We start from the raw sequence: 27,404 nt of genomic DNA on the forward strand, positions 1-27,404 counted from the left end.
CTGTCTGTTTCTGTATTTGTTTCCTTTCATTCCCCCTTATATTATATGTCATCCTTTTGGTTTCTAAAACTTTCAGCCACTGTAGGTCTTTTCATTTGATACAGTTCTTAACTTCCAAAGTTAGCTAAGGGTTGAGTCTTTTATTCTCAGTGGAGAAATTTCTTTTTAGAGCTATGAATTACCTCGAATGTTTGCCATTGCTTTTCTACTTTAACCTATTTTCCTAGTCCAATTTTCTCTCTCTCTCTCTCTCTCTCTCTCTCTCTATATTCTTGTAATTGCCTTTAAGTTTAATACACTAGGCTTCAGTTTCTCACCCGGAACTTAAATGTGAAATTCTGCATGTTATAATCACACTTCCCCAGAGAATTCTTTGAGATCATTCATTAATCCTCATTTGCACATTGCTTAGCATGAGATGGTTTGACTCTTTTGATTCCAGAATGCACTTGGACTAGTATTACTGTCTTTGTCATGAGGACTGGGGTGGGAAATAAGTGGTGACTTTGCTAATGGCCCCTGCTCACATGAAGAAATAAAAGACACTATGACCCTGACGTTTGTCAAATTGGTTGTGGTGATGAGTGGTATGACCTGTATTTAGTAATATTGCGAAGTTGAGTAATTGTAGATTAGTGTTTTTAAAATTGTAAAATGCTAGGAAAAAAGCATTGCATGGTCCCTTTTAATAGATGGTAATTTTCCTGTGCTCGGACAGTTAAAATTCAAGTGTACGAGTGCCCAAAATGAAACATTTGTATCAAAAGACCAAGCAGCAGTGTTATCAAGGCAACAAGCTTTCAGGCTTTTGAATTTCTTGAATTTAGACAATCAATTTGAATTAGGCACTTGGATACCAAGAACCTATTAAATTTAAATCTGATGGTTTTGGCAACCAAGGACCTATTGTGGGAGATACTGATGTCATCACAAGTACAAAAGGAAGGGAGCAGTGGAACAAGTAAGGAGAGTAACCACCTCTTAGCTCAGCTAGATAGCAGATGTACCAAAGAAGAATCAACAGAGAAGGCCTGGAATATTCCAGAAGATGCAAAACCTAGTTGTAATTTAGTGTCTAAAATTCTATTTTTTGAGTGGGAAGTGTATTTGTTGGAACAGCATTCCATTTGAATCATGTTTTATTCAGTTTTGTTAGTTTACTTAGTTTATTTATCAAACAGTGAACAACTTGTTGATTTTAGTGTGTCAGTTACTTTGATTCAACCACTAAAAATTGCTAAAGAGCAGATTGTACCTCTTTACAGCTTATAGGGTGACATACTCCTCTTGGGTTAGGTGTTAGTTCTCAGCTATATAGCAAGTAGGTGTTTGTTAAATCTGCTGGTTTGTAAACAACTGCTTTCAGTCTCTGGGCTGCGTCAATTTTTCCAGTAAGAAGTCTCACAGCACCAGGTTAAAGTCCAACAGGTTTGTTTGGTAGCAAATGCCACTAGTGGTTGAACTTTAACCTAGTGATGTGAGACTTCTTACTGTGTTTATCCCAGTCCAACGCTGGCATCTCCATCAGTTTTTCCATACAGCATGTATTTAATTGAGAATAATGTTTAAGCATGCTTGAATAGTAATAAATAGTTTGTGGCAGTTACTCTTGCTCTCCTGTGTTTGTGGTCAGCCTTATGAGACATTTAGCAAATGTATGCTTTGCAGTTAATTCGAACATAGTGTCTGAGGGATTAGGGTTTAAATTTTCATGGCGATCAAAGCATATTTTATATGGTTGCAGTGTGTTGGAATGCCATTGTGTGGCACTGAAGATTGGCATGCATTTGCACCCGTAACTTCACAACAAATTATGCATTCAGTTCTCTTGCTGTGGTGGGATTTGGTGAAGAAACTGGGGCAGAATTTAATCACGGTGACAGGGTGTTTGTTGCCTGCTGGTTGGAGAAGCAGTGGCAGTCTTGTATTATCTAATTGGAGAAGTCATAAAATTAACTGGCCAACATCAGACCTGCCCTGGATTTCTGAACTCCAGCAGCAATCCTGCCTTTCTGGAATCAGAAGCTAGCATTTCTGGAGCGGTGTCAGCTGCTGGTGAAGCACCTAAAGGCGAGGCCTAGGATTGTGAAGCACTCAGGCTACAGGCAAGTGAGATGTGCTTGGGATCATGGGATGCAGTCACCAGCTTTTAGGGAAGGTGTGGGGAAGGAAGGTTGGCAGAAAGCATGCCCCCATCCTACCCCCACAGTAGTTTGCTTGTTGGTCTCCCCATTTTGCCTGCAGCTGGTTAGGTGGGCATTAATTGGCATCTGGATGGGAAGGCAGTCCATGAGGGGAAAGGGTGGAGAGAGTAAGAGAAGTGGGAGTACTCACATTCTCCTGCTCCCATTTCACCCCCAGGTATGCCTCTAGGCAGCATTCAGTTCTGCTGTTTCCTGGCAGAGTTATGATGGTGCTATGCAGTTGATTTGAGTGGCAAGATATTAATTTGGCAGTTGTTTGTGTGCTGTTGGCATATATTTTAAAAATTTGGAGGATGGAGGTAGAGAAACAACTTATCCTCTGACAGAAAGATGGTGCACAGCTAATGTTTTACTCTATTCATGGAGATACTTCGAGAGCATATACTCTTCTCTTACTCCTAGGCTTAGATCCTGCATATCCTCCAACAGCCTGTGGGTAAACTGCTCCTGTTTGGAACTGGCTGGGGTAATGTATGTGACAGTATCTGACGTTTGTTTTTGTCTCCTGCAGAGAAGTTCCTGGTCTCTGACTCCCACACCACTCTGGTAGAGATTTGAGAAGAGAAACAGTCTTAGACTGACCACAGTGTATAAATGGAGCTTCAGTATTATTGTAGGAGTAGAAATTGTGTAGTCTGTGATATCAGTTAATTCAGTATTACTATTATTACCTTCCCCTAATTATTTCTGAATTTCTCAATTCCAAAAGTCGTAGCATTGCAGACTTTATAAAGTTAACAATTTTTTTGTTTCAAAATGGATATCACTAGTTGAAACATTTATTTTTTTGATGGACTAATTTAATTCTGTTCAGGCAATTGTCACCTTGAAACCTATTGGTTCAATAGGGGCTTGACAATTAGATCTTTGTAACAACATTGAAGAGGCTCTTGGTGTATTTTGTTGTTCTGTTGAAAAGGGGCCTTGAAGGACACTGAGAATCTTAGCTGTACCCCTTGTTAGGGGGCTTGACTTAAATTGTTTCTCTGCAATTTGAAAGAATCTTTCCAAGCTTCTAGGTGCCCAGTTTATAGCATTGAATGCTTCTAGAATGCTGTCCTTTTATGGCTGTATTATTTCTGCGAACAGATTGCAGTTTTATGATCTTGTAGACTATGCAAGATCTTGAGTCTTTACCCGGGGTTCCTTTTACCTCAAGTTCTGCTCAACCAATCTTGCTTTTTCAGAGGCTCTACTTTATTCAACTTTGCTTGAATTCATGGAGGGACAGAAATGGATGCAGATTAACTTTTATCTATGTACTCTAAACTGAACATTTTTTAACTGCTTATGTAATTTCATTTCCTTCCCTTATTTGATCTGTAGATTGAGTTCCCCTTGATTTTGAGTGTTGTGTTCTAGTCTTCCCATAGTGCTGCACTGTATCTCAACTTTTGAAGCTATTCCAATCACCCATAGGCTAAGGAGCACTACTTGGTTGGCAGGACACACTATGGGAGATGAGGAATCCCTGATGGCATCAATCTTCTGTCTCAATTCCTTCTGCCATTTCTTTTCCCGGGTGACTTGTTCCTAGACATCCCTTACGTTTTATGCAAGTTAAATGATCATTTGGAATAGTTGCACACTATTTTCATTTGGTTCTGTATCTGTACCCATCTCAGATTATGATGGGGAGTTGTGCTGTGCCAGTACTCTTGAGCTGCTGGGCCTTTGGACATCTGTTTTATGGTTTTCCTTATTTGGGTATTGCTTTGGAAAACTTCAGCTGTGTTTTTATTCATTCATGGGACCTGGGCATCTTTGGCTTGGCCAACATTTAATGTCCATCCCTAATTGCCCTTAAGGGTGATGGTGAGCTGTTGTCTTGAACTGCTGCAGTCCATGTGATGTAGGTATACTCAATGCTGTGGGGAGGGAGCTTCAGGATTTTGACCCAGTGCTAGTGAAGCAATGATATATTTCAAAGTCAGAATGGTGAGTGACTTGTAGAGCCTCCATGTTCCATTGTCTTTTTTGGATGTTGGTGCTTGTGGGTTTGGAAGGTGCTATCTAAGAAGACTTGGTGAGCTCCTGCAGTGCATCATGTAGATGTGCAGTGTTGCCACTGCATTGGTAATGGAGAGGGGGAATGTTGTGGATAAGGTACCAATTAAATGGGCTGCTTTGTCCTGGATGCTGTCAAACTTCTTGAATGTTGGAGCTGCACTCATCTAAGCAAATGGTGACTGTTGATTTATATCGTGCTTCTAATTTGTACCTTGTAGATGCTGGATAGCTTCAGGGAGTCAGAAGGTGAGTTACACTCGGTAGGATTCCTAGCCTCTTGATCTGCTCTTGTAGCCACAGCATTTTTATGGCGAGTCCAGTTCAGCTTCTGTTAAGTATTGACCCAGGATGATTGGGGATTCAGCAATATGAAAGCCAAGGGATAATGGTTCAGTTCTGTCTTGTTGGAGGCAGTCATCGCCTGGCACTGTGTGGTGCAAATTTTATTGCCTAGGAAATGATGCACGATAATTCTGTTTTGCTACAATGTCTTCTCTGTGCCATTTTGCCCATCTCCTCTTAACTAAAATAATATTTATTCCTCCCAATACTGATAACTTCCCTTAAATAACACGTTTAATGGCTATCTGCAGAAGAATGCAAAATGTTTCACATGTTCAGAGCTAAACCCAAGTGTGTATGGGAGACTGATCTGAGAAATTTTCTAACTTTGCACATCTGTAACACTGAGCACATGACTAATGTCAATTCCTGCACAGCTAATGTTTGTCTCCGGTATCAACATGCAAGAATTTGGATAAATTGGATTGTTCCATATTTAAACTGTCATCAACCCATGTACCCTCATCAAACCTCTGTTGTCTGAGGCCAATTAGTACCTGCTGGTGTTCAGCTGGCTCTGGTGCTGTGACTGGGGAAAATATGAATCCTGCATTTGGATCCAAATTCTGCTTGAATTTTCTACCCCTGTTTATTAAAGTTTGAAATCTATTTACTTGGACCTACTGGGAGTTTGTTCACTGTCTCGATTTAAGATGAGTGAAGTAATCTATTGCCTGAACAGCATTTGGGTGACTTCCTATCTGACTTGCACTATGTAGTTTACATTGATACAACATTTGTAATTGGCCTATACATGTTTGCTCTCTCTTCTTACTGCTCTTGACCTTTATATAATTTCCTGATCTCCATGTGCTGCTTTGATGGACAAAAGGTGGTGAGGGTATCCATATGCTTAAAAAAAAAAGGTGCTAGTCACAAGTTAATGAGTGGCATTTAAGCAGATTGACTGTTTAATCAGATGACATGTATTGCACTTGTTTTGATGGGCATGATTGGGAAGAACAACATTTAGAGATGCTCTTGTTCCACTTGAAAGATACCTGTTTATCAATTGAATGGCTGGTCTCTACAGACAAGAGAAGTGTAATGTTTGATCTAAGACCAGTGCTAAATTAACTGATCTCAACTGGACAACAGTACTAATACTGTAATTGACCTCAGATTTTGGAAATTGTTTCCGGTTATTATCCCAAATGTCCTAGACACTACTAAAATTTATCCACTTAACATTGAGTGAGAAAAGTATCAGCTGATGGTACTTGCATTTAAGATTGACGACATAGTTGTCACCATCAGCCAAGTACAAACCTATTAGATTTTAAATGTAATTGGCAAAAAAGATAGCTGGTGGGGTGTGGGTAACAAAATACTTTGATAGTTTATACGTGAGATCCCCATTGTTCCAAATCTGAACCATTGCCCAGGGAAAATGACAAATAAAGGGAAAATAGATTTTAAGAAGTTCATTTGAATCAATGTGTACATTGTTCCTACAGCCTGGTTAGAGAGATGTCAGACTGTTTTGTGCTGAAACCATGAACAAAAAATTGGGACTCTTCTAACAATTCAAAAACATTTGGTGGACCAGATAGTTGAAGTGTAAATAAATACAGCAGGTCTTGTGCACCAGTGATTCTTATTTTCATGTTACTGTTTTAACATTGTTAACCATTTTAAAACTGTATATGGTAGAGAAACTTTACCTGCATGTTGTGAAGTTTCAGATTTTTCAGACCTGTATACGTACTGCTATCTATCTGTTAATTTAGTATTGCAAGACCAGCAAAGATTCAGTACTATTTAACTGCTTATTATAGGCTGTATGTCAGTGTCTTCAGTTATGACAGTGTTATATTTATTAAACGGGATAGCCCTAAAGGTGTACAGATCCCCTTTTAGAAAGTTGGCAATTGTGTTTTCATCTGTGCTTTTTAGCAGGAAGCTGGTAGTACATTACTGCAAACCCAGAAAAGAAGATCTGAATATTTTACTGTACATGCACTAAAGAATGTGAACTATATTTAAAAGTTAACTCTCTTTTTTGGTGGTTTAGGAAGTATTTTATCTGACATACACACCTGAAGATGTTGATGGAAATGTCCAACTTGAAACAGGAGATAAAGTTTCTTTCTCCATGGAAACAAACAAACAGTATGTATAGCCACCTTTATTCAATCTGGGGTATTTTTTTTTTTTTGCAATGGTTCTGCTATTTAATACTCTGAATAGATATTTTATAAGGGACCAAATACCTTGCTCAAATTCATCCTACACCATGGACCAGGTAAACCATTTCTATTAATAGCCAATCTCACTATATTTAGTGAATTTTGGAGAGACAGTATGTCCTTTGCCATCAGGCTTTGAACTGATCCCATTTTTCAAAAAGTAAGTAACTTTTTGACTCCCTTGTTAGTCAAAAATGGAGTCACGTCAGCCACAATTTCCATGATCATCATTGTTCTGATTTCCAGTCACCTGTAAGTGGATTAGATAATATTGGTTTGTCAGAAATTATGTACCAGTGAACAAAAACTTTTGTGAGGAATACAAGATACTCCCACAAAAGTTACCAGTTTAGCTTCCAACAGTCTGCCTTCACCTGTCCTGTCTTATGGCAAAAGTAACATGCTGGTTCCTTTGAATCATACATCTCTTCCACACTGTCTCATTTACTACATGGTTTTTATAGTCTTATCTTACCCCTCTTAGTGTTCTGTTCACTATCACTTGGCCCTCCAATTTCTGACTGAGTTTGTTGCCACCTATGTGTTTGTGGGATCATTTATGATCAGCCAAAACTGCTGCTTCCCTTCTAGTCCCCTGGGTGGGATCTGGATCTTTAAAAGAATACTATTTTTAAATTCCTCCGTTAAAGGTTTTCAAAACCTTGATCAAGCTTCATTATCCTACATCATTGATCAAATCCAACTTTATCTCCATGTTCCGCAAATCTGATTATCTCATGTCTGGTTTGCACACTTCTTTTGTCTGTAAGCTTTCAAAGATGTGAGTTAGGTGGATTGGCCAAGCTAAATTGCCCCTTAATGTCCTGGGATGCGTAGGTTAGCGGGATTAGCAGGTTAAAAAGTAGGGATACGGGGATAGGGCCTGGGTGGGATTGTTGTTGGCACAGACTTGAAGGGCCGAATGGCCTCTTTCTCCACTGTAGGGTTTCTAACTCATGTATTAACATAGCCTTAAATATCTTAATTGTCTGTGAGCATTCATTTGAAAGGGTTGAATAAGCCTCTAATGATTTTCCTACCAAACACTTTGTAGTAGGATCTCTTGGCTGCCGTAACTTTATAGCAACTTGATTTTAGTCTTAGGTGAATGCTCCTAAGTGTTAAATCTGATCAAATGTAACAACTGCCTTCTATTCCTTATTCAAAGCCTTTATCTAATTTAAATGTGCATGACTCCCCCTGCCACCACAGCCAAAATTCTACATTTTCCTTTTCTTTTATTCTTTGAAATTCTGATTCAAGATTTTGCATTTCTCTTCCTTTCCCTTTTCCATTTTTCACTTTCTTTTCTGAATTCAATTTCTTCATTTTCTAATTCTGGTGGTTACATTTATAACTGAACCCCTAGCTGTTTCAAACTTTTTTGTATACAGATTAACTTTTTTCCCCTCAAGATTCAACTGTTGCACCAATATTTCAACTGTTTCTGACTTCTGTGCTATTCTTTCAAATAAGGAATGTTTCAACAATCAACACAACCAAAACAGTAAAAGCCACTGAAATCTTGTTTGTTTAAACTCTGGCTAAAACCATATACTTATCTCAGCCTGTGGATTCAAAATACCAGACAGATCCCCAATTTATGATCTTGGAAGAGACCGATCACTTTTTAAAATGAATTTCAGCTTCCAGTTAATAACTGAAGGGATAAAACAACAAAATTTCATGTTATATGTTTGAACTGTAACACAAGATAAAAACACTATTGATTAAACATTGTCATAGAACTGAACTTCCCTTTTTACTTTCAGCACAACAGAACTGTCCTTTTAAGTAGACAGCCATTTTTTTCGGAACCAGTCCAAAATGATTCTAGCAGAAGCTATGTGAACATAGAACACCACAGCACAAACAGGCCCTTCGGCCCACGAGTTGCGCCGATCACATCAACACCTATCTATAACCCCCAATCCCATAAAACCCCATATACTCATCCAGAAGTCTTTTAAAAGACCCCAGCGAGTTCGCCTCCACCACCACTGACGGCAGCCGATTCCATTCACTCACCACCCTCTGAGTGAAAAACTTACCCCTAACATCATTTCTGTACTTTCCTCCCCGCACCTTAAACCTGTGTCCTCTCGTAGCGACCATTTCAACCCGGGGAAATAGCCTCTGAGAATCCACCCTATCTATTCCTCTCAACATTTTATAAACCTCTATCAGGTCGCCTCTCAACCTACGTCTCTCCAGGGAAAAGAGACCCAGTTCCCTCAACCTAACTTCGTAAGGCATGCCTCCCAGTCCAGGCAACATCCTTGTAAATCTCCCCTGTACCCTTTCAATAGCTTCTACGTCTTTCCTATAGTGAGGCGAGCAGAACTGCGCACAGTACTTCAAATGAGGCCTGACAAGGGTCTTATAAAGTTGCAGCATTACCTCCCGACTCCTAAACTCAATCCCTCGATTAATGAAGGCCAGTACACCATACGCCTTCTTGACCACCTCTTCCACCTGCGAGGCTGATTTAAGAGTCCTATGGACCCGGACCCCAAGATCCTTCTGCTCCTCAACACTACCAAGACTTTCAGCTTCATTCTAACTCCTCACAAATTTGATCTTTGCAATCAGAATGCACACCTCCATTCCTGTGTAGTGAACCACAAAGTCTTGTGTGCTCTGACTAACCTTGGCTGAGTTTTCATGGGTATCTTTGAATCCCTTCCTTCAGAGCCTATCTCCATGGCAATGTAAATCACATGGGCCTCATACAGGTAGAAATGCTGAATTGTCTATCCTTGATACCCCAACTCTTTACCTTGAAGTAAATGGGCAGGTTAAGGTGCAGCTGCTGTCAACCTGACCTTGGATCTCATGGGCTCCTACCATTGTCTCAAAAGTGTACCATTTTATTCACTCACAGGATGTTGGCATTGCTGGCTGGGCTGTCACTTATTGTCCATCCTTAACCCAGTTCAGAGGGGCATTTAAGACAACTGCATTGCTGTGGGTCTGGAGTTATGTAGGTCAGACTGGGTGAAGACAGACCTCCTTCCCTGAAGGACATGAGTGAACCAGATAGTGGCAATTGACAATGGTTTCATGGTCATTAGATTTTTAATTCCAGATTTTTATTGAATTCGTATTCCACCATCTGCTGTGGTGGGATTTGAACCCGGTTCCCCAGAACAATAGCCTAGGTTTCTGGATTACCAGTGACAACATTATGCCACTCCCTCTAGATGTTTAAGCCAATAGCTTCTTGCAGTGCTAATCCAAAATAACAATACAAGATGATTAGAATTCTAGTGGTTTGATATATTGTGCTTTAGAAAACAAAATCTAAAGTTTGCACTTACACACTGCTTTCTGAAAAGATCCAGTATTCTTTAATTGACATAGTATTTGTATTTCCGTTAACTGAAACCACAGGTATTGCCAGCCTGAGCAGTTTCATTTGATGAGCAGCTCCTTTTGCAAGATTGCTTTATTGCATTAAATAGACCCCAAATTATATTTCATTTGTTAATTGGTCAGGAACCGCCAAGGATCTTTGGAGTATGCTCTGTTTTACAAATTGTTTACCTTGCTGTTGTTTGCAGAACAGCAATGTTTAAAAAAATTAATTTTTGCTTTGCTTATTTTCATCAACTTTCTCAAATTTTATAGTATTCCTGATTATTGTACAAAAGCTCAATTTTCACCGTTGTTTCCCATCTAGCATGGAACTTTTTTAGGTGCAGTTTCTTTGTATTGATCTATTCTAATATTCTTCCTTTTAAAAAGGTGGTATGTTATTCTTGAAAGGAACATGATGTAATAGTGCCAAATTTGAATGGCTGGTGACCTATTGTATTTCATCCTTTTTTGGATGATGGGTTATTGTGTGTGAAGATTGAACAGCATTCAAAGAATTTGGAAGGCAGCATTAAATCTCTGTATGCTTTACGTTATTCTAGCTGGAATTGTGCCTTTAGGGTAATTGTGAAAAATCTGTTTATACTTCTGAAAATATTTTTGTCTATTGATGTTTTTGTGCTTATGAACTGATATTTAGCTTAAATGTAAAGATTGCTGGGACATTGCATTAATTACAAATGGTTTTGTTTCTTAGTACTGGTGCTGTAAATGCTCACAACATTGTACTGGTGAAGAAGAAACCGGGTCGGTGTCAAGGTGTAGTTTGTGCCATGAAGGTATGTGTTCTGGGCTATTCTGCATCTTTAGTGTGGTGGAGATAGTTTATATTTGGAAAGCTGGCAAATCCCTACTTAAGTGAAAACAACAGAGTTTGGCCATGGAACAGAGAATGCTGGAAGAACTCGGGTCTGGCAGCATCTGCAGGGAGAAAAAACAGGGTTAATGTTTCAAGTCTGTTTGGCTCTTCAGAACTAGAGTGGGAGAAATGTGTTTAGATATTAAATTGTAGCTAGCTGTACTAAATGTATGGGATATTTAAGGTGTGTGGGTTTGAATTTAAGATGGAAGAATAAGGTCACAGTCTAAAGTTGTTGAACCCCAAGGACCAAAACATCTTTAATCAAAGATGAGATGCTGCTCCTTTTAGCTTGTGTGAGGCTTCACCGCAGCATGCCAAAGATGGATATGTGGGCACAAGAGCAAGGTGCTGAGTCAAAATGACAAACGGGAAGGTTGGGGTTATGCCTGTGGACCAAGCAAAGATGTTCCTCAGTGGTCACTCAGCTGCATTTAGAAGTGCTTAAAGGAGTGTTTGGGGACTGGAATGGTGAAGAGGTAATGGGGCAGATGTGAAGGGTCCTGGATGATCACTAGTGTAATTTTGTTAGCGCTTGCTTAACACCTGAAAAGGAGAAAAATTTAAGATATTAGATGAGACGAAGAATAAAATGGAACTGGGGACAAGAACAGCTTTGAGGGAGGACAAGCTGGTGCTGCTGGTGTGTGTATACATGGCAGCACATGTCACTGTGGATATCAGAATACAGTGAGAGCAGCAGTCTGAGGTGCATTATACATCCCAGTGATAGCTGTAACCTTGGGTGGATTCAAAACATGGAATTTAAATTGGAATTCATGTGGGGTGTGTTGGAGACAGACAGTTGCTAAGAGAGGAAATGTGGCTGTGGAAGCAACTTTTAGCAAACACCAAGATGGAAATGGAAAGCAATGAAGGGAAACATGGTGAAAGAGACAGACAAAATCCTGAAGAAAAGCAGTAATTCAGTTCAACAGGGCTGCTCGCTCTGACATCCTAGTCCACTTTTCCATCATGGTCAATTCCCCATTCCTTTCCTGCGGTACCTTCCCTTGCAGCCACAGAAGGTGTAACACTTGGCCCCTTTACCTCTTCTCACCATTTAGGGCCCCAAACACTCAGGTTAAACCGTATTTCACTTCAGTTTGGTTGACTGTATTTGCTGCTCCCAGTGTGGTCTCTCCTACACTAGGGAGACTGAATGCAGATTGGCTGCTACTTTTCAGAAGACCTTCACCCAGTTCTTAAGCGTGACCCTGCCCTTCCTGCTGCTTGCTATTTTAACTCAGCAGCTTACTTGTGCCCAAGTACATAAGTAATATCCAAAGTCCAATGCAAGCTGAAAGAGCAGCATCACATGTTCTGATTAGGCATACTACAGTCCTTGGAACTCAACATTGAATTCAGCAACTTCAGACTGTGACACTTATCCTCTATCTTACACACTTTTTAAAAAAAACCCATACATATATTGTGCAATGCGATAATTCTCCCTTCCCCTCCCTCCCATATCAGGCCATCTTTTGTTCTTGAAGGTGCTTTACCCTGTTGCAGTCTCTCTCTCTAATATCTAACATTGTTTCTCTCCCTCTTTAATTCTGAAGTTAAATGAACTAGAAACGTTGACTCTGATTTCTCTCCGTACAGATGCTGCCAAACCTGTTAAGTTCTTCCAACATTTTTCTGTTCTTGTTTCTGAATCCAGTATCTGCAGTGTTTTGCTTATTTTGGGGTTTGGTCATATTTGGTTGACAATTGCATGGGGCAAAATAGGGGAGGAACCTGAATTGATTGCTTATTTCAAAATAAAAATGTTAGGACTGTGATTTGTAAAGATTAGAGTCTGCAAAAACATGTCCTTAAGTTACTGGCTTGTCAATTTATCTGCCGTTCTATTTTGAGAAGAATCTAGTGGATTGTATTGAGGTAGGCGGTTTAGAACGGAGTTGAGGAGGAACTTCTTCACTCAAAGGGTGGTGAATCTCTGGAATTCTCTGCCCGTTGAAGTGGTGGAGGCTGCCTCGCTAAATATTTTTAAGACGCAAGTTGATGGGTTTTTGATAAGCGAGGGGATTAAGGGTTATGGGGAGAGGGCGGGAATGTGGAACTGAGCCACGACAGATCAGCCATGATCTTATTGAATGGCGGGGCAGGCTCGAAGGGCTAGATGGCCTACTCCTCCTATTTCTTATGTTCTTAGTGTTATAAATGTTCGTAAATTTGAGTTGTGTAGCTTCAGCATAAGCACTAATGATTCAGGTTCCTGATCTTGGCCTACACTATATTATTAGAATTGTCACCGAGTTTCTGACAGCCTAATTTCAGTGTCCTGGACTTTGGTACATCACCACATTTCTCCTTTCAAAGGAACCAGCAGAATAGGTTTGTATGTATCAGATTTCACAAAAATCAGATTTCACAAACCACTGTTCTGAATTAGATGCTTTTTTTATATTGAATTAGATCAGATCTTTTTATGAAATGAAAAATGGTTGTCAGTGCTGGTATGCAGTTAGTATGGGAAGGGAGATTGCATACTTTGTTACTGTTGATTTAAAATCTAAACTGTGCTACATGGCTAGAAAAATGGCATCTTGTACAAGCTTGTAATTTAAGGCCCAAGCATCAGATTACTATGTGTGGGTGTAGATGTACATCACAAGGTACTGTGTTAATGCTAATTCTTTATTGGCCTTTAAAGGAAGCTTTTGGATTCATTGAAAGAGGTGACCTTGTGAAAGAGATCTTCTTCCACTATAGTGAATTCAAGGGAAACCTGGAGACCTTGCAGCCAGGCGATGATGTGGAATTTACTATTAAAGAAAGAAATGTAAGCAATATAGTTGTATCCTATTGGGGAATAACTAATCTGATTTTGGGAAATATGAAAATACATGTCACGCAATGAGCTAAGTGCCTGCTCATTTAGCTAGTGTGGGATTTTTGCAATCACTTGGCTGTATCCATGTGGCTGTGATCAAGTTTCCAGGACTTGAATGGATGCCTCCTTAAGTAAGGACGCCACATGTACCTGTTTCTAATCATCCTACAGTGCTTTTTCTCAGTGTGCTGTTTATGATGTGCTGGTAAATATTTTCCAAGACTTCTGTACATTCTATGGTAGACAAATTACTCCTGACTTTGTTTTTCCATTACTTTTAAGTATTGCTGATTTGCAATTTTCAATGATTTAGCCACTTGCTACTCAGCCCTTGTGTAGTAAAAAGGAATCCACTGTCATCCCCAGAACAGAAGTGTCAGGTGGAAACAGATGTCATTTTATGCATTTCATTTTCTTTAAACAAGAGGTCTGAAACCAAAGCTTAAAGGTAGACCACTTGTAAAATCAGTCTGTTTTAACCCTTATATGGTGGACAAATAACTACGAGTAGACGTCATATTAGTACAAACAATATTTATTTAAACCCACACAATCAATAATCAACCACCTGACCAACAAAGCATCTTGCAGAAAATACTAGACCTTGACTTAACTTTGTGTGACTGACAAGTACCCAGTACTTTATCTGTGTTCTGGTCTTGGTAGTTGTCTGTGTGGTGTGGTTTGGTCTGGTCTGGCATTCTGGCTGTAGCCTTCCTTCTCAGGTGTGGTGGCTCTCCTCTTGCTGGCGATGTTCACCATTGTTGTAGCTCGTTCATGGGGTCAGACAGCGAGCGATTCCTGGTTGTGCAACATCCTTTATACCCCATTTGGTTTCACACCCCTTTTTGGCCATTGCCAATCAATCGATCAGGACTTGATCACCCTGATCGATAAGAGTCCAATCAGGTGCTACCACACCGATCTCTGGGTGTGACCCCAGCAGCCATGCCTGTAGGTGGTGTAGGCACATAAGTCACATACCTTCCTCCTAAATAAGGATTCACGGTGCCCTTACGTCTGGCACACAACCCAGTGTGACCAGAAAGTCTCTTCCATCCTGGAGATGGCCCATATCCTGTTTATTCACTCATCAGGGTTGCAGCCTGTTTGTCTCTGTCTGTCTTCAAACTGCAGCCTGTCGGTTTAGTTTCTTGCCCAATTGTCCCAGAGTGCTTTACAAAACGCCATTTTAGATGGCCTGTTTGGCTACACCACATTCTGTAATTAAATGAAGTATTTCCATCGATATTGAGCATAGACCTGAAAGGTCTTGGATCTCATCCTCAGCCTATAAAAGCTAGTTGGTCTGAACTTGGTCGTATGTGCATCATTAAGCCTCCCTGAAAAACTGAGGAGAAAATCAGGCACATTTTCTTGTTATTGCTATCCCAACAATTATTTTTGGAATGCACATCTTTTGACATTTAAGTTGAAGAAAATTGGACTTGGCTGTAAAAATTTGCCCCCACACCCATCACCACCATAAATTGCTGGTAGATGATTCGAGTGAAGGTTTTTAATATTAATCTACTCCAACTAGGGTTCTTTAGTTCAAACTACTTCAAAAATTGTTAATTTTTTTTTAGCCATTTGTTTTTAAAGTTATCATAGTGTGGTAAAATGGGGATCTCTGATTTCAGCATGCAGTAATTTCTAATAGTATGTTTTCTGTGGGATCCACTGAATGTAATTTGATTTTTCCTTGTAATGTGCACTTCATTCTACACATACAATAAAATGAAGTTTATCTATCTAGCTTAGTTTTAAACTGTTGACTGGAGCTTTTAAGAAAAAGGCCATAAGAAAAATGTATTTTTCTGAATCCTTTATTTCTAAATCTGGAAGTATACAGTCTTGAATATCTGACCACCAGGAACATAATTAGTGGCTTTTACTGAGGAAACTTCTAAAGTAACTCCTCTTTGTGACGACAGACAATATACAGCCCAGTAACTGATACTACTTTTTTCCAGGGAAAAGAAGTTGCCACTGAAGTGAAACTGTTACCCCAAGGAACTGTTATATTTGAAGATGTTAGTATTGAACAGTTTGATGGAACTGTCACCAAAGTTATTCCAAAAGTATCCAGTAAAACCCAGGTAAAGTAGCTTACTGCAGACTTTCGCCATGGTCCTTTGAAAGATGCACGAACAAAATGCTTTGTTTTACCTGAGGCTTGAATAATCTGAAAGCAAATGTTCTGTCTCAGTTACAGAAGAGTAGCAAAATGGCCAATTAGTCCAATGTTTATATTTGACCACAAGCATGTTTATAACTTGATAGCCCAACCATGGTTGGAGGGAATTGTGAAAAAAATTGGAACTTAAATTATGTAGACAATAGTTACAAATCACTGTTTGGAAAAAATCCTAAATATACGGTTATCTCCCTGTTATTCTTTCATACAATGTGGGTGTTGCTGGGAAGGCCATCATTTGTTACCCAATCCTAATTGCTCTTGGACTGAGTGGCTTATTAGGCCATTTCAGTCGGTCACATTGCTGTGGATGGCAGTTTTCCTCCCCTAAAGAACATTAACGAACAGGGTGGGTTTTTACAACGGTCAATAATGGCTCCATACTCACCATCACAGACTAGCTTTTCAATTCCAAATTTATTCATTGAATTTATATCCCACCAGCTGCCTTGGTGGGATGTCCTCAAAACATTAGCCTGAACTTCTAGATTGCTAGTTCAGTGACACTATCATTATACTACTTCCCAAATGGAGACAGTCTGAACCATGCAGCAGTGGTCACTTTAAACAAAAATGTGTAATGGTTTTGATTACTTTTAGCCTCTTGGGCTGTTTAATCATATGGCCATTCTTGTTGCTTTCTTAGCAGTCTTACAGGCCTGCTGTTAGGGTTTGACTGCTTTGACTATTGGGTTTTGTTCTATATAAATGTTGGTATTGACTTTGGGGATTGAGGGCTGCTATAGTTTGGCTAGTTTCAGGTTATACATATTAATATCTAGTGACAGTTTCTGTGCTAACCACCATTCAAAGTTTTTTGAATACTATGGTCTGTGGAAATAGTGTGATTGTAAAATTACATTTTTAGATATTTAGTATCCAATTAACTAATCAGGAGTGAACTCCCAATGTCTGTGGCTAGCCTGGGACAGAAGTTTGCAAAATTCCTTTCCAAATTTTTTTATTGGGTTACAAAGGATGTAAATAGATTAGGGAAATATCAGCATCTTTTTCTACTTCTTTGGAAATGAATAAAGCTATTAGCACAAACAGGTGGACAATCAAGTAGCAAGCAATGTATTCCAGTACATATTTTATACATCCAGATGTTGTGCTACAACTTGTGTATATACATAGTTATGCATTGCGTGGGCGATGACTAGTAAACTACAATACTTGTAGTAATAAAAGACAATAAGCAAAGGGGAATCTGCATTTCCATACTAGGGACCACCATTAGAATGGGTGCATTTGGCCTGGAGCCCATTTGTACTCATGGAGAAACTATGAATTCAGAGTTGATTATAATTTTGTTTTTGTTTTGTAGACTGACCCTTTGCCAGGGCGCATCAAAGTAAACTTCGCCATTTCCAAAGAACTTCCCTTTGGAGATAAGGACACCAGATCTAAGGTGACGCTATTGGAAGGTGACCATGTCAGGTTTAATATCTCCACTGATCGACGTGACAAATTGGAACGTGCTACAAATATTGAAATTCTGACAGATTCTTTTGAGTTAACTGGTGAAACCAGAGAAATGGTAAGCTACTCTTTTAACCCTTTTTAATCACCTTTATTTAACCCAAGTACCCTGCTCAGACTAGATGTTGATGATCTTGAGAGCCTTGAGTAGTTTCAGAGGGAGGTAGGGTGGTGACAGATATGGAGTGGGAGCAAGAATCATAGAATCCCTACAGTGCAGAAGAAGGACATTAGTCCATTGAGCCTGCACCAATGACAATCCCACCCAGACCCTATCCCCATAGCCCCACTTATTTACCCTGCTAAACCCACTGATACTACGGGGAAATTTAGCATGGCGAATCAACTGAACCTGCGCATGTTGAGTGACAGGAAACCAGAACACCCAGAGGAAACCCACACAAATGGTTCAGAATATCTCAAATAATCTTTTGTTAAAGATCACTGAAAGCATCTGTATAATCTCAAGTTAGTTCTTTTTCCTGGAAAATTTACAGACTCTCTTTGTCTCTGTAGGGTGTGATTGCAGCCATGAGAGATGGGTTTGGTTTCATTAAATGTGTAGATCGCGATGCTCGAATGTTCTTCCACTTTAGTGAGATCATGGATAGTCTCCAGCTCCACATCTCAGATGAAGTGGAATTCACAGTTGTCCCTGTAAGTGCTTCAACTTGTATATTGGATACTTAAATTGTCTAAATATTGATTGTCAGCTTCCCAAATGACTAAGCAAATATAGAAACCTGGATATCTGGTTCACTGCTCTCGCCTGGGGTTGTGTTAAATGCACCATGGTTGACCCATGTTTACAATTTGAGACATTTTACATGGTAGTCCTTCAATGGATTGGCTTAACTACAGTTGCTGTAGGCAAATGGCCATTATGTTCAGATCCCAGAAATTGCAATTGAAGTAGTTAACAGTTGGTTTAACCTTATTTTGGTTGGTAGAGCAATATTGGCTGTGGTATATGTGGAATGGTGCTGTAGCATCTTTTGTATCCACTCAAACAAGTGAAATGAAAGTTTGAGCCGCTTGATTTCATGACAAGTTAGGGACTGAATTATTCACCAAATTATACACTGTAGTTCAACTCAAATGTTGTTTGACAAAATCTCACCAACCCATATTCAAGCACCAGTACTTTTGCTATTATTGTGCAAAGTACAAATGACTTTAAAATGTTGTGTTAAATCTTGATTGCTAGATGAATGGTGGGGATGGGGGGGCAAAGAGACTACTTCGTTAAGGGTATGGAGAAGAATGAATTCTTCCGTAACACAGTTTTACTGTAGATATGACTCGTTTCCACATTGCTTTCAACTAGCACAGTCAAATATTATGGCACGTAATTCTTGTGTGTATGTCTGCTCCTGAATGAGTAAAACTTGCAGTGTTATTGCTTAGTCATGTGTCAAGTAGAAACTGAGAATGAAATTAATTCCCATTTTCTAACCTTAGCAAGATGACTGGCCCTCATGTTGTTTTCTTAAAATTTGAATATTTTTGTAGTATCCCCTATGGATAATGAGACTTGAATATTATTAGGGTGTTAGCTTTATCCATTAAAATGTTTTTCCTTTTTTTTTTAAAGGATGTACTTTCAGCCCAGAGAAACCATGCAATTCGTATTAAAAAACTTCCAAAAGGAACAGTGTCTTTTCACACGCAATCTGAACAGCGTTACTTTGGGATGGTGGAGAAAGAGGCTACTGGTTCAATATCTAAATCCACAAGCCCAGCCAAGGGTAAAGAAAAGGTATTCAGAATTGGAGTAATGTAAACTACAGATGGTTTTAAAAGTATGTGTGCACAAAACCTAATGTAGACTCTTCCCAAATCATGTTTAATTTTGCCCAATTGCAAAATTGATTTTGGTTTTTTTTGTATTTGATTTTGGAGAAAATTGGGAACTTATCTGAACTGTTTGAAACTTAAATATTGTTCCTGCTTTAGAAACATTGATACTCTGAAACAATGTCAGATTCTGTGTCTAGTTATCCTGAATAAAGAATGAAACACAGAAGGTCAAGAGGCAAACAAATTGAGATTTTGAAGAGAATGAGTGCCTTTGACGAGTAGATAGTAGCTGTTCTCTGGCAAGTGGGTCAATAACCAGATGTCATAGACATTAGCAAAAGATCTAGAGGGGAGATGAGGTGAAATAGTTAGTTGCCAGCATCTGGAATGCTGCACCATAATTAATCTTGAGTTAGACAGTACTTGAGGATGAGGAGCTTGTAGGATAACAGACAGACAAACTCAGGGTCATGTGGGACCAGGTACAATGGGCTGAATGCCTTAATTTGTGCTGTGAGTTTCCATGATTCCACAAGAGACTTGTTTAATGGGTTGTCTTAAACAGCTCACTTCTCTCTGGGAGGGATATGCATGCCATGATACTGATATATCTACTAGAATCACAGTTCTTTTGCTTCACTATTCTTGTTTTCACTCCTGCGCAGCAATGGGATGTTAGAAATAAGTTAGCAGTTCAGTTGCCAAGTGGGTAATGTGGCAGTTGCCTGCTACCTGGATATTGCTCGTAAGCCAACCATTCTAGTTTGCTTTACAAATGGGGGCAGTAGTATAGTGGCTGTTACTAGGCTTGTAGTCCAGAAGTCTAAATGGTGAGTTCAGATCCTACCACAGCCAATTGGGATAAATAAATCTGGAATGAAGGGCTGTGTTGACTAAAAACACATCTGATTGACGTTCTTTCAGGAAAGAAGCTTGCTGTCTTCAACCTGGTCTGACCAAAGAGTACATTATTTACTGTGACGAGCTGATTGGATTCATTTTTGAGTGCTGGTAAAAATGTTTAGTCAGCATTGCAAACCTTTGTTCAGACATAACTAAGAAAATGTATTGCTAAAGATTGAAGTTAGGGATGGAGAAGGAAATGACAGATGTTAAGGAGTTCATGGAATGAGATATCCTAGTAATTCAAATGGCTTGTTGAGGTTTGAGTAAGTGATTTTCAGTGTCATTTTCCCCTTCCAAATCCTTATGTGCCATTTTACCATATGACATTTTCTTGCTCTTTTTTGTTTTGGGGTTGGGCTGGGGGTGGAGAAAGAGTCATGGAAATGAGTGTCTTTGGATGCAAAGGTTGGATAGGATGTTAAGCTTCTGGAAAAACCTTTGGTCTTGGCCTCAGTTAAGTTTGTGGCTTAATTAAATTCAGAAATGTATCACTAAGATATTGGATAAATAACTTTGGGACTGTGGAATGAAAGGAGCCAACTTTAATTAGAAACATCTTGTTCACCCCTTGGTGAAATCCATGTAAATTAAGCAAAATCTGTCTTTTTCCCTTGACCCAATTTGAAAGTTGTATCTTTGACACTGAGGTAAGTTTTCTAATTCTCACAGCTCTCTCCCTCTCTCCCCCTCCCCCCAGACAGACATGATGCAGAAGATTGGAAGCTGGCATTTTACATTCTTGTTTAGAATTTCATGTGTTTACTAAAACAAAAACTGACTTTTGAAAGCTGGAGGTACTGCACTTGGTAATGGGCTGGTAGTATTCATTTGTAAGAAGTCTCACAACACCAGGTTAAAGTCCAACAGGTTTATTTGGTAGTAAACGCCACTAGCTTTCAGAGCACTGCTCCTTCATCAAGTTTTGGTCAGTGTCTTCATAGTTATTGGTTAACGTCTTGGAGAAATAATGTGTGCACATAATGAATGGGATCTCTTCATTCTGCTTACCAGTTGCAGTCTTGCTCTCACTGTCATCTTTTCCATCTCGTTTTTGTATTTGGATCCTAATAAAATGTCCCTTTTTGTTATCTTTGCTTGTTCAGAAAAAAGAAAAGGTATGACAATTCTTTCAAATCCTGTTTGCTGCAGCAGTGAGATGCATGTTGTTATTGTATGTTTTGGTTGTGAAGCTTTGGCTGTTTTTACAGGTGGAAGGGGGACTTTGGCTTGTATTGACCAGAGTAGTGATTTATTTTACTTTCTAATTGAATTTTGTGAAAATCATAAATGAGAGTATTGAATTGGGCATTTGCAGATTTTGAAATAATGAATTGTAAGGTTGTGCTGTGAACTAATTATTGGCCCACAGTTTCTTGGTTTATAACCAAGTGCATGATGTGATGTTTGTTTCTGTCCAACTAAATGAACTTACTTTTAACTAATTTCCACAGGGTATAAATATCTTGTGCAGTGTAAACTGGGGGCAGGTGGCTTCTTGCCAAACATGTTTAATGGCATTCTTTGCAAATGCATTAAATTGAGTTCAGAGAAGCTATTTTCCTTGAATAAAATTGAAGTTAATGTGGTTGAATTCTATTTTCCTTGGTTTTACAGTAGAATTGCTCACCATGTTCTCTTTAAATGTAGTTGGATAATACAGGGCCCAAGGTTTTACCCTACCTGGTGCTTGAGCTGAGCAAATATTACAATTTTGTGCTGAGTACTGGCTTCCATGTCTGAGACAGGATGTCAACCATGTACCTGGTTGACATCCTGATGCCACTTGTGGACAATCCTGTATTTTGGCAGTTTGAGACTCTTGTCTTTTGAGCAAGGTATGGCAGTCTGAATTATCATTCTGACACGCACTCTAACCACCTTGTTGAATCAACTTATTCAATTCTTTCTTGTTTCTAGTAGGCAGAAGCAAATGAGTGAATCATGAGTCTTAAAATTTACCCTTGACAGGGTTAGCTATCCTTTGTAGTGTAATGCTATTTTTGAAATGACACTTTATATAAGTGGTAGCTAGAATTGGTCAGAGTTTGAGCACTAAGTGATTAATCCAGTTGAATGCGCGTTTTCCTGTTTTGGGGATTGTAAAGGTAGCAAAATGGCTTTATATTTAACAAGTCTTTTTAAGAGGCAAAGTAAATGTAGATTTTGGAGGCAAGATGTTTAAAATTTAGGAACTTTATTATATAATTCCACTTGTTGAATTATTCAAATGTGCAGCTCATCATGGAATTTAACCTTAAGTGTGGATGTTGTTCTGGTATACTGATATCTTGTGCTCTTGTGACCGTGGCTCTTGGGAAAATCCTTTTGTGGGGTTTCTAATGGCATGTTTGCATAGTCTGTACTCAGAAATGGTAGAAGTGATGTGTTTTCATTCTGTTAATGTAACCTGTGAATTTCACTTTATTGTATCCACCTTTTCAGTTATTTCTTGCAGTATGGTTGGCCTATATGTGCTTTTACAAGTTGGCTGTGGGAATTGAGTATTGGTATTGTCAGATGGTTAAAATTTTAATTCCAGGATCTACCCTGTGTAAATACAGAAGATTTTCTGAATTAAGAGTGCATTTTATGATTCAAGGAATGACTTGTAAAAGTGCATATAGCAGAAATGGGATAGTTGCATTTCATTCCAAACTGGTGTGCTTTCTCTGCATTTTGATGAATGATAGTTAACCAATATTAGAAAACTAGTTTGTTGAGTTGCTGTGCCATCAAGATTTTAATGTGCCCTAATTTCTTTTGTACAAAAAATGCATGCGACAGTTAATTAAATGTGACTCATATTAGAGGCATGTGCACGTACACTTTGATGTTGAATTTATCAAAAATGGATCTACGAGTCCTCCCCTTCAGACTTGAAGATTGATAGAGTTAAACATGGCACAAAGCTAGGCACTTTTTCCAGAGATTACAGTTACCTATGAGTTATTTCATAATGGCTGAGAAATGTCCAGATGAACTGTCAAGAAGTTCATGGAACAGATGCTGCTATAGAAGGAAAGAACTTTTATTCATGTTTGGTAAATAAATGAATTAGTGTTGGCTTCATTTCATGAAAGAACAATCACATATTTGCTTCTTGCCACAGAAACATTGTTAACCCCTCAAATGAAACTCTCTGGAAGTGTAGGTGTATGTATACCAGGACACACATCTTGGCAAGAAAACTGTGTGGCTGAATTTATGTTCCGTAGTCAGGGGTCCTGAGTCTAATTACATTTCTGCAGCTAAGCCCTCGGACTAGCTGATTTAATATTGACCAGGAGTTGAACAGAGGCTTATTTATTGATTTGCCTTTACCAAGTTGAAGCATAAAGATCCTCTGTGCATAGCTCTCATTTGGTTCCATCTTTTGGATTCCCCTGAGAATGGCCTGTTCATTCCAATGCTTAGCCAGGAGTGGCACCCAGATCGCCCAAGAGAAGAAATGTCCGGTTTTTGTACGGCTGGACTTTGGATAATGTATCTATATGGGATCTGTGATAATGCCACAGCCTCCCCCAGAGAGCTTTGAAAAGAGCATGAGTTTAAAGGGAGCTTAGAAGAAAAGATGAATAACTTTGGATATTTCCAAATGGCATTTAACATTAAAGGTAAGGAATGAGAAAAGCTACAGTGATGGAACAAAGGCCATGTTTGGAATGAATAAACAAACTAAGCAAGCCAAAATTTAAGGGATGCCTGAGAGAAGTAAACATTGCTAGAAAACAGTAGACCGAATTTATAAACGTAAAACTGAAGAAGTAAATTAAGAGGCCAAACAATAGAAATTGGATTAAAAGGAGAGTTCATGCAAGATCAAGGCTACAGCCATTTACATTTGGAATGTTTTTGAATAAAGCAATATAATGGCAGTACTATGAGACATGAGAATAGTTTGCTAATCATTGTGTTTTGCCTTGAGAGAAAAATGCTGTAATTGCAAGAGTAGACAAATGAGGGAATAATGAAAAGTATTAGACACGAAAAAGAATCACCCCAACTTGCTGAAATGGCTAGACTAATGAGAACAAAGATAGGAAAAGGAGTAAGCCATTTGGCCCCTTGAATCTGCTCCACCTTGAGTAAGACCATGACTGATGCTGTGATTCCAGTTAATGTTATAACTAGATGGGAGGGTCCCAGAATTGAACACATCTTTAAAGACTAACTTCCTCAAATCAAATGAGGAACCAAGGCAAAGAACTGCTGATTAGCTTTGACAAGTAAAAAAAAATTAATCACGGAAGAATTGATTATAATGGTTTCATTAGCACAAATGTAGTGCTCGTGAATTTCTCTTCAGACTCACCCCAGATGATGGCCATACAAGTTCCCAGACTACACTCCCAAAATACCCTTTTGAAATCATCTCTCATAGCAATACATTTACTCAGTGATCTGCATTCCAAAATTCAATTGATTTTTCCAAAAGACCCATTTGACCAGAGTTTCCATTCCATTTTCAGCAATATGTCCATGCCAGGATTTCAGATTAACACCCAAATTTTCACAGTTTTCACTGTACCAATTCTGAAACTCAATACTTGACTACTTATAGATGCTAGTAAGACATTTCAACCTTTAGTTTTCTAAAAGTAATCCTAATCAGTAGGCTGCTTCTTAGCTTTGTCTTGAACAGAATCCTGTTCAATTTCCCAGTGTCATCTTTGTTCCCTTTAACACGTTCCTAGAAAAAATTCTTTTCTCTAGCTTCTTAAATAGTTGCTCTTTAGATTTTTGGCACTGGCTGCTTGAACCATTACCCTATTGTAGGGTTTTTCTTGTAGCAAAGCTAAAACAGCCAGTCCCTCTAGCTTCCCTTAGTAGAACTGAGTGTTGTTCACTGCTTCGTTGTCTCCAACTGCCTGTAATGTTTAACTTGAAAACTAAAGCTTCTGCTCCCCTCAGAGCAGCCCCTCTAGTTGCTAAATAACTATCTGAATGCCATAGGTCTCTAAACATAATATCGGAACTGAAACTAACCCCTACATACCAATGCTATTGTTCAGCATGAAATCTGATTGCAAATTCCTTTAAAGGCACAAACAGTAAATTAAACCTACCTAAAACTACGTGTCCGTGTCCATGTCACAAAGCAGAATTAGGCCTCTTCACCATTCAATCATGGCTGATATTTTTCTCATCCCCATTTTCCTACTTTTTTCCATAACCCTGATCCCCTTTATCTACCTTGGTCTTAAAGACACTCAATGACCTGGCCTCCACAGCCTTCTGTGGCAAAGAGTTCCACAGATTCACTCTTTTTGGCTGAAGAAATTCCTCCTCATCTTTGTTTTAAAGGATGGTCCCTGCAGCCCACTTCTAAACTCCAAGTACAGACCGAGTTCGCAACTGTTCCTCAGACGCAAGCTCTTCTTTTCAGGGATCATTTTTGTGAACCTCCTCTGGACCCTTTCCAAGGTCAGCACACCCTTCCTTAGAAATGGGGCTCAAAACTGTTCACAAGACTCCAAATGGGGTCTGACCAGAGCCTTATACAGCCTCAGAAGTACATCCCTTTCTTGTATCCTAGCCCTCCCGACATGAATGCTAATATTGCATTTGCCTTCCTAACTGCCAGCTGAACTTGCACGTTAACCGTAACAGAATCTTGAACAATGACTCCCAAGCCCCTTTGTGTTTCTGATTTTCTAGGCATTTTCCCATTTAGAAAATAGTCTGTGCCTCCATTCCTCCTTCCAAAATGCATAACCTCACACTTTTCCTCATTGTATTCCATCTGTCTTATCTTTGTCCATTTTCCTAACTTGTCCAAGGGCTTCAGCAGCACCCCCTGCTTCCTCGATACTATCTGTACCTCTTTGTATTTTTGTATTATCTGCAAACTTAGTGCCTTCAGTTCCTTCCTCCAAATTGTTAATGTATCATCAAAAGTTGTGGTCCCAAGTTGAGGGCATATATTTCAATTCTTATTTGAACAAGGGTGCAACTCTTAAGAATTCTGTAGTCTGCTGGTGCCACCAAGTCTAAGGACAATTATGGCTAATGTTTCTGCAGTTTTCACTCTTCCATCTGTGTATGTGGATACATCTCAGTGGTTTTGGTGCCTTAGTACAGACAGTCTATCCAATACCATCTCATCAATTTTGAGCCCTTCAGGTGTAAGAATTATCTTTTTACCATGACCTGGGCAGCATTTTCCTCATTGAGAACAGGTGCAAAATATTCATTTAACACTTCAGCTATGCTCCTGCCTCCCATATGTAAAACCCTTCTTTGCCCCTAAATTAACCCCATACTTTCCCAAATATTTATTTCCCGATATTGATATTTATTTCCTGGTAGAAGACTTGTGGATTCCTCTTGTTTGCTGCCAGTATCCTCTTGTTCTCTTTGCTTCTCATTTTTATATTTTTTAATTCCCCTCTAGACCTTCCATATTCAGCCTGGCTCTCAATTGTATTATCCACCTGTCAGAAGCGAACTTTCCCCCCTGCTTCATCTTAATTTCTTTGTCTCCGCATCAAGGAAGCTGTGGATTTGCTTGTTCTACCTTTTAGACCTTAGGATGCATGTCATCAGGTCCAGAGACTCGTCAGCCTTTAGTTTGCCTAGTCCATTTTCTCCTAGTTATTGTTTTAGGCTCATCCCTCCTGTTTTGTCTCCTGATTTTCTACTATTGGAACGCTTGTGCTTTTGTGTGTCATTAAGACGGATACAAAATTTTTACTTGTTTGCCATTTCCTTCATTATCACTACTTTAGTCTCATCTTCTAAGGTACCATTTATCTGCTCCTGTTATATACTTTGTGGAATCATAGAACCCTACAGTGCCAAAAGAGGCCCTTCGGCCCATAGAGTCTGCACCGACCACAATCCCACCCAGGCCCTACCCCCATATCCATACACATTTTGCCCATCAATTCCTCCGACCTGTGTATCCCTGGACACTAAGGGGCAATTTTAGCATGGCCAATCAACCTAACCCACACATCTTTGGACTGTGGGAGGAAACCAGAGCACCTGGAGGAAACCCACGCAGACATGAGAATGTGCAAACTCCACACAGACGTAACTGGAGCCAGGAATCGAACCCAGGTACCTGGAGCTATGAAGCAGCAGTGCTAACCACTGTGCTGCAGTGCTAACCACTGTGCTACCGTGCCGTCCCTTACTGTTGGTTTCTATATTGTTAGTTTTCTCTCGCTCTAATTTATTTTTTTATAGT

At 39.3% G+C, this 27,404-nt stretch overlaps 1 protein-coding gene across 6 annotated transcripts in view; it reads left to right on the forward strand.

The window, feature by feature from the left end:
* The window catches only part of csde1 (cold shock domain containing E1, RNA-binding), a 104,285-nt gene that overhangs the window by 49,278 nt on the left and 27,603 nt on the right, over positions 1 to 27,404 (forward strand). For 4 of the 6 annotated variants that reach the window (XM_080210166.1, XM_080210169.1, XM_080210168.1 and 1 more), the window contains 8 exons: positions 6,571 to 6,668; positions 10,821 to 10,902; positions 13,645 to 13,773; positions 15,801 to 15,926; positions 17,352 to 17,564; positions 18,023 to 18,163; positions 19,101 to 19,265; positions 21,316 to 21,327. In XM_080210166.1, coding sequence (XP_080066292.1) covers positions 6,571 to 6,668; positions 10,821 to 10,902; positions 13,645 to 13,773; positions 15,801 to 15,926; positions 17,352 to 17,564; positions 18,023 to 18,163; positions 19,101 to 19,265; positions 21,316 to 21,327 — 966 coding nt within the window. The remainder of the gene's footprint in view (positions 1 to 6,570; positions 6,669 to 10,820; positions 10,903 to 13,644; positions 13,774 to 15,800; positions 15,927 to 17,351; positions 17,565 to 18,022; positions 18,164 to 19,100; positions 19,266 to 21,315; positions 21,328 to 27,404) is intronic. The other 2 variants (XM_080210167.1, XM_080210171.1) reach the window with 1 other exon arrangement.

Source organism: Carcharhinus amblyrhynchos, chromosome 22 (genome assembly GCF_965287045.1).
Source record: "Carcharhinus amblyrhynchos chromosome 22, sCarAmb.v2.hapA, whole genome shotgun sequence".
Lineage (NCBI taxonomy): Eukaryota > Metazoa > Chordata > Chondrichthyes > Carcharhiniformes > Carcharhinidae > Carcharhinus > Carcharhinus amblyrhynchos.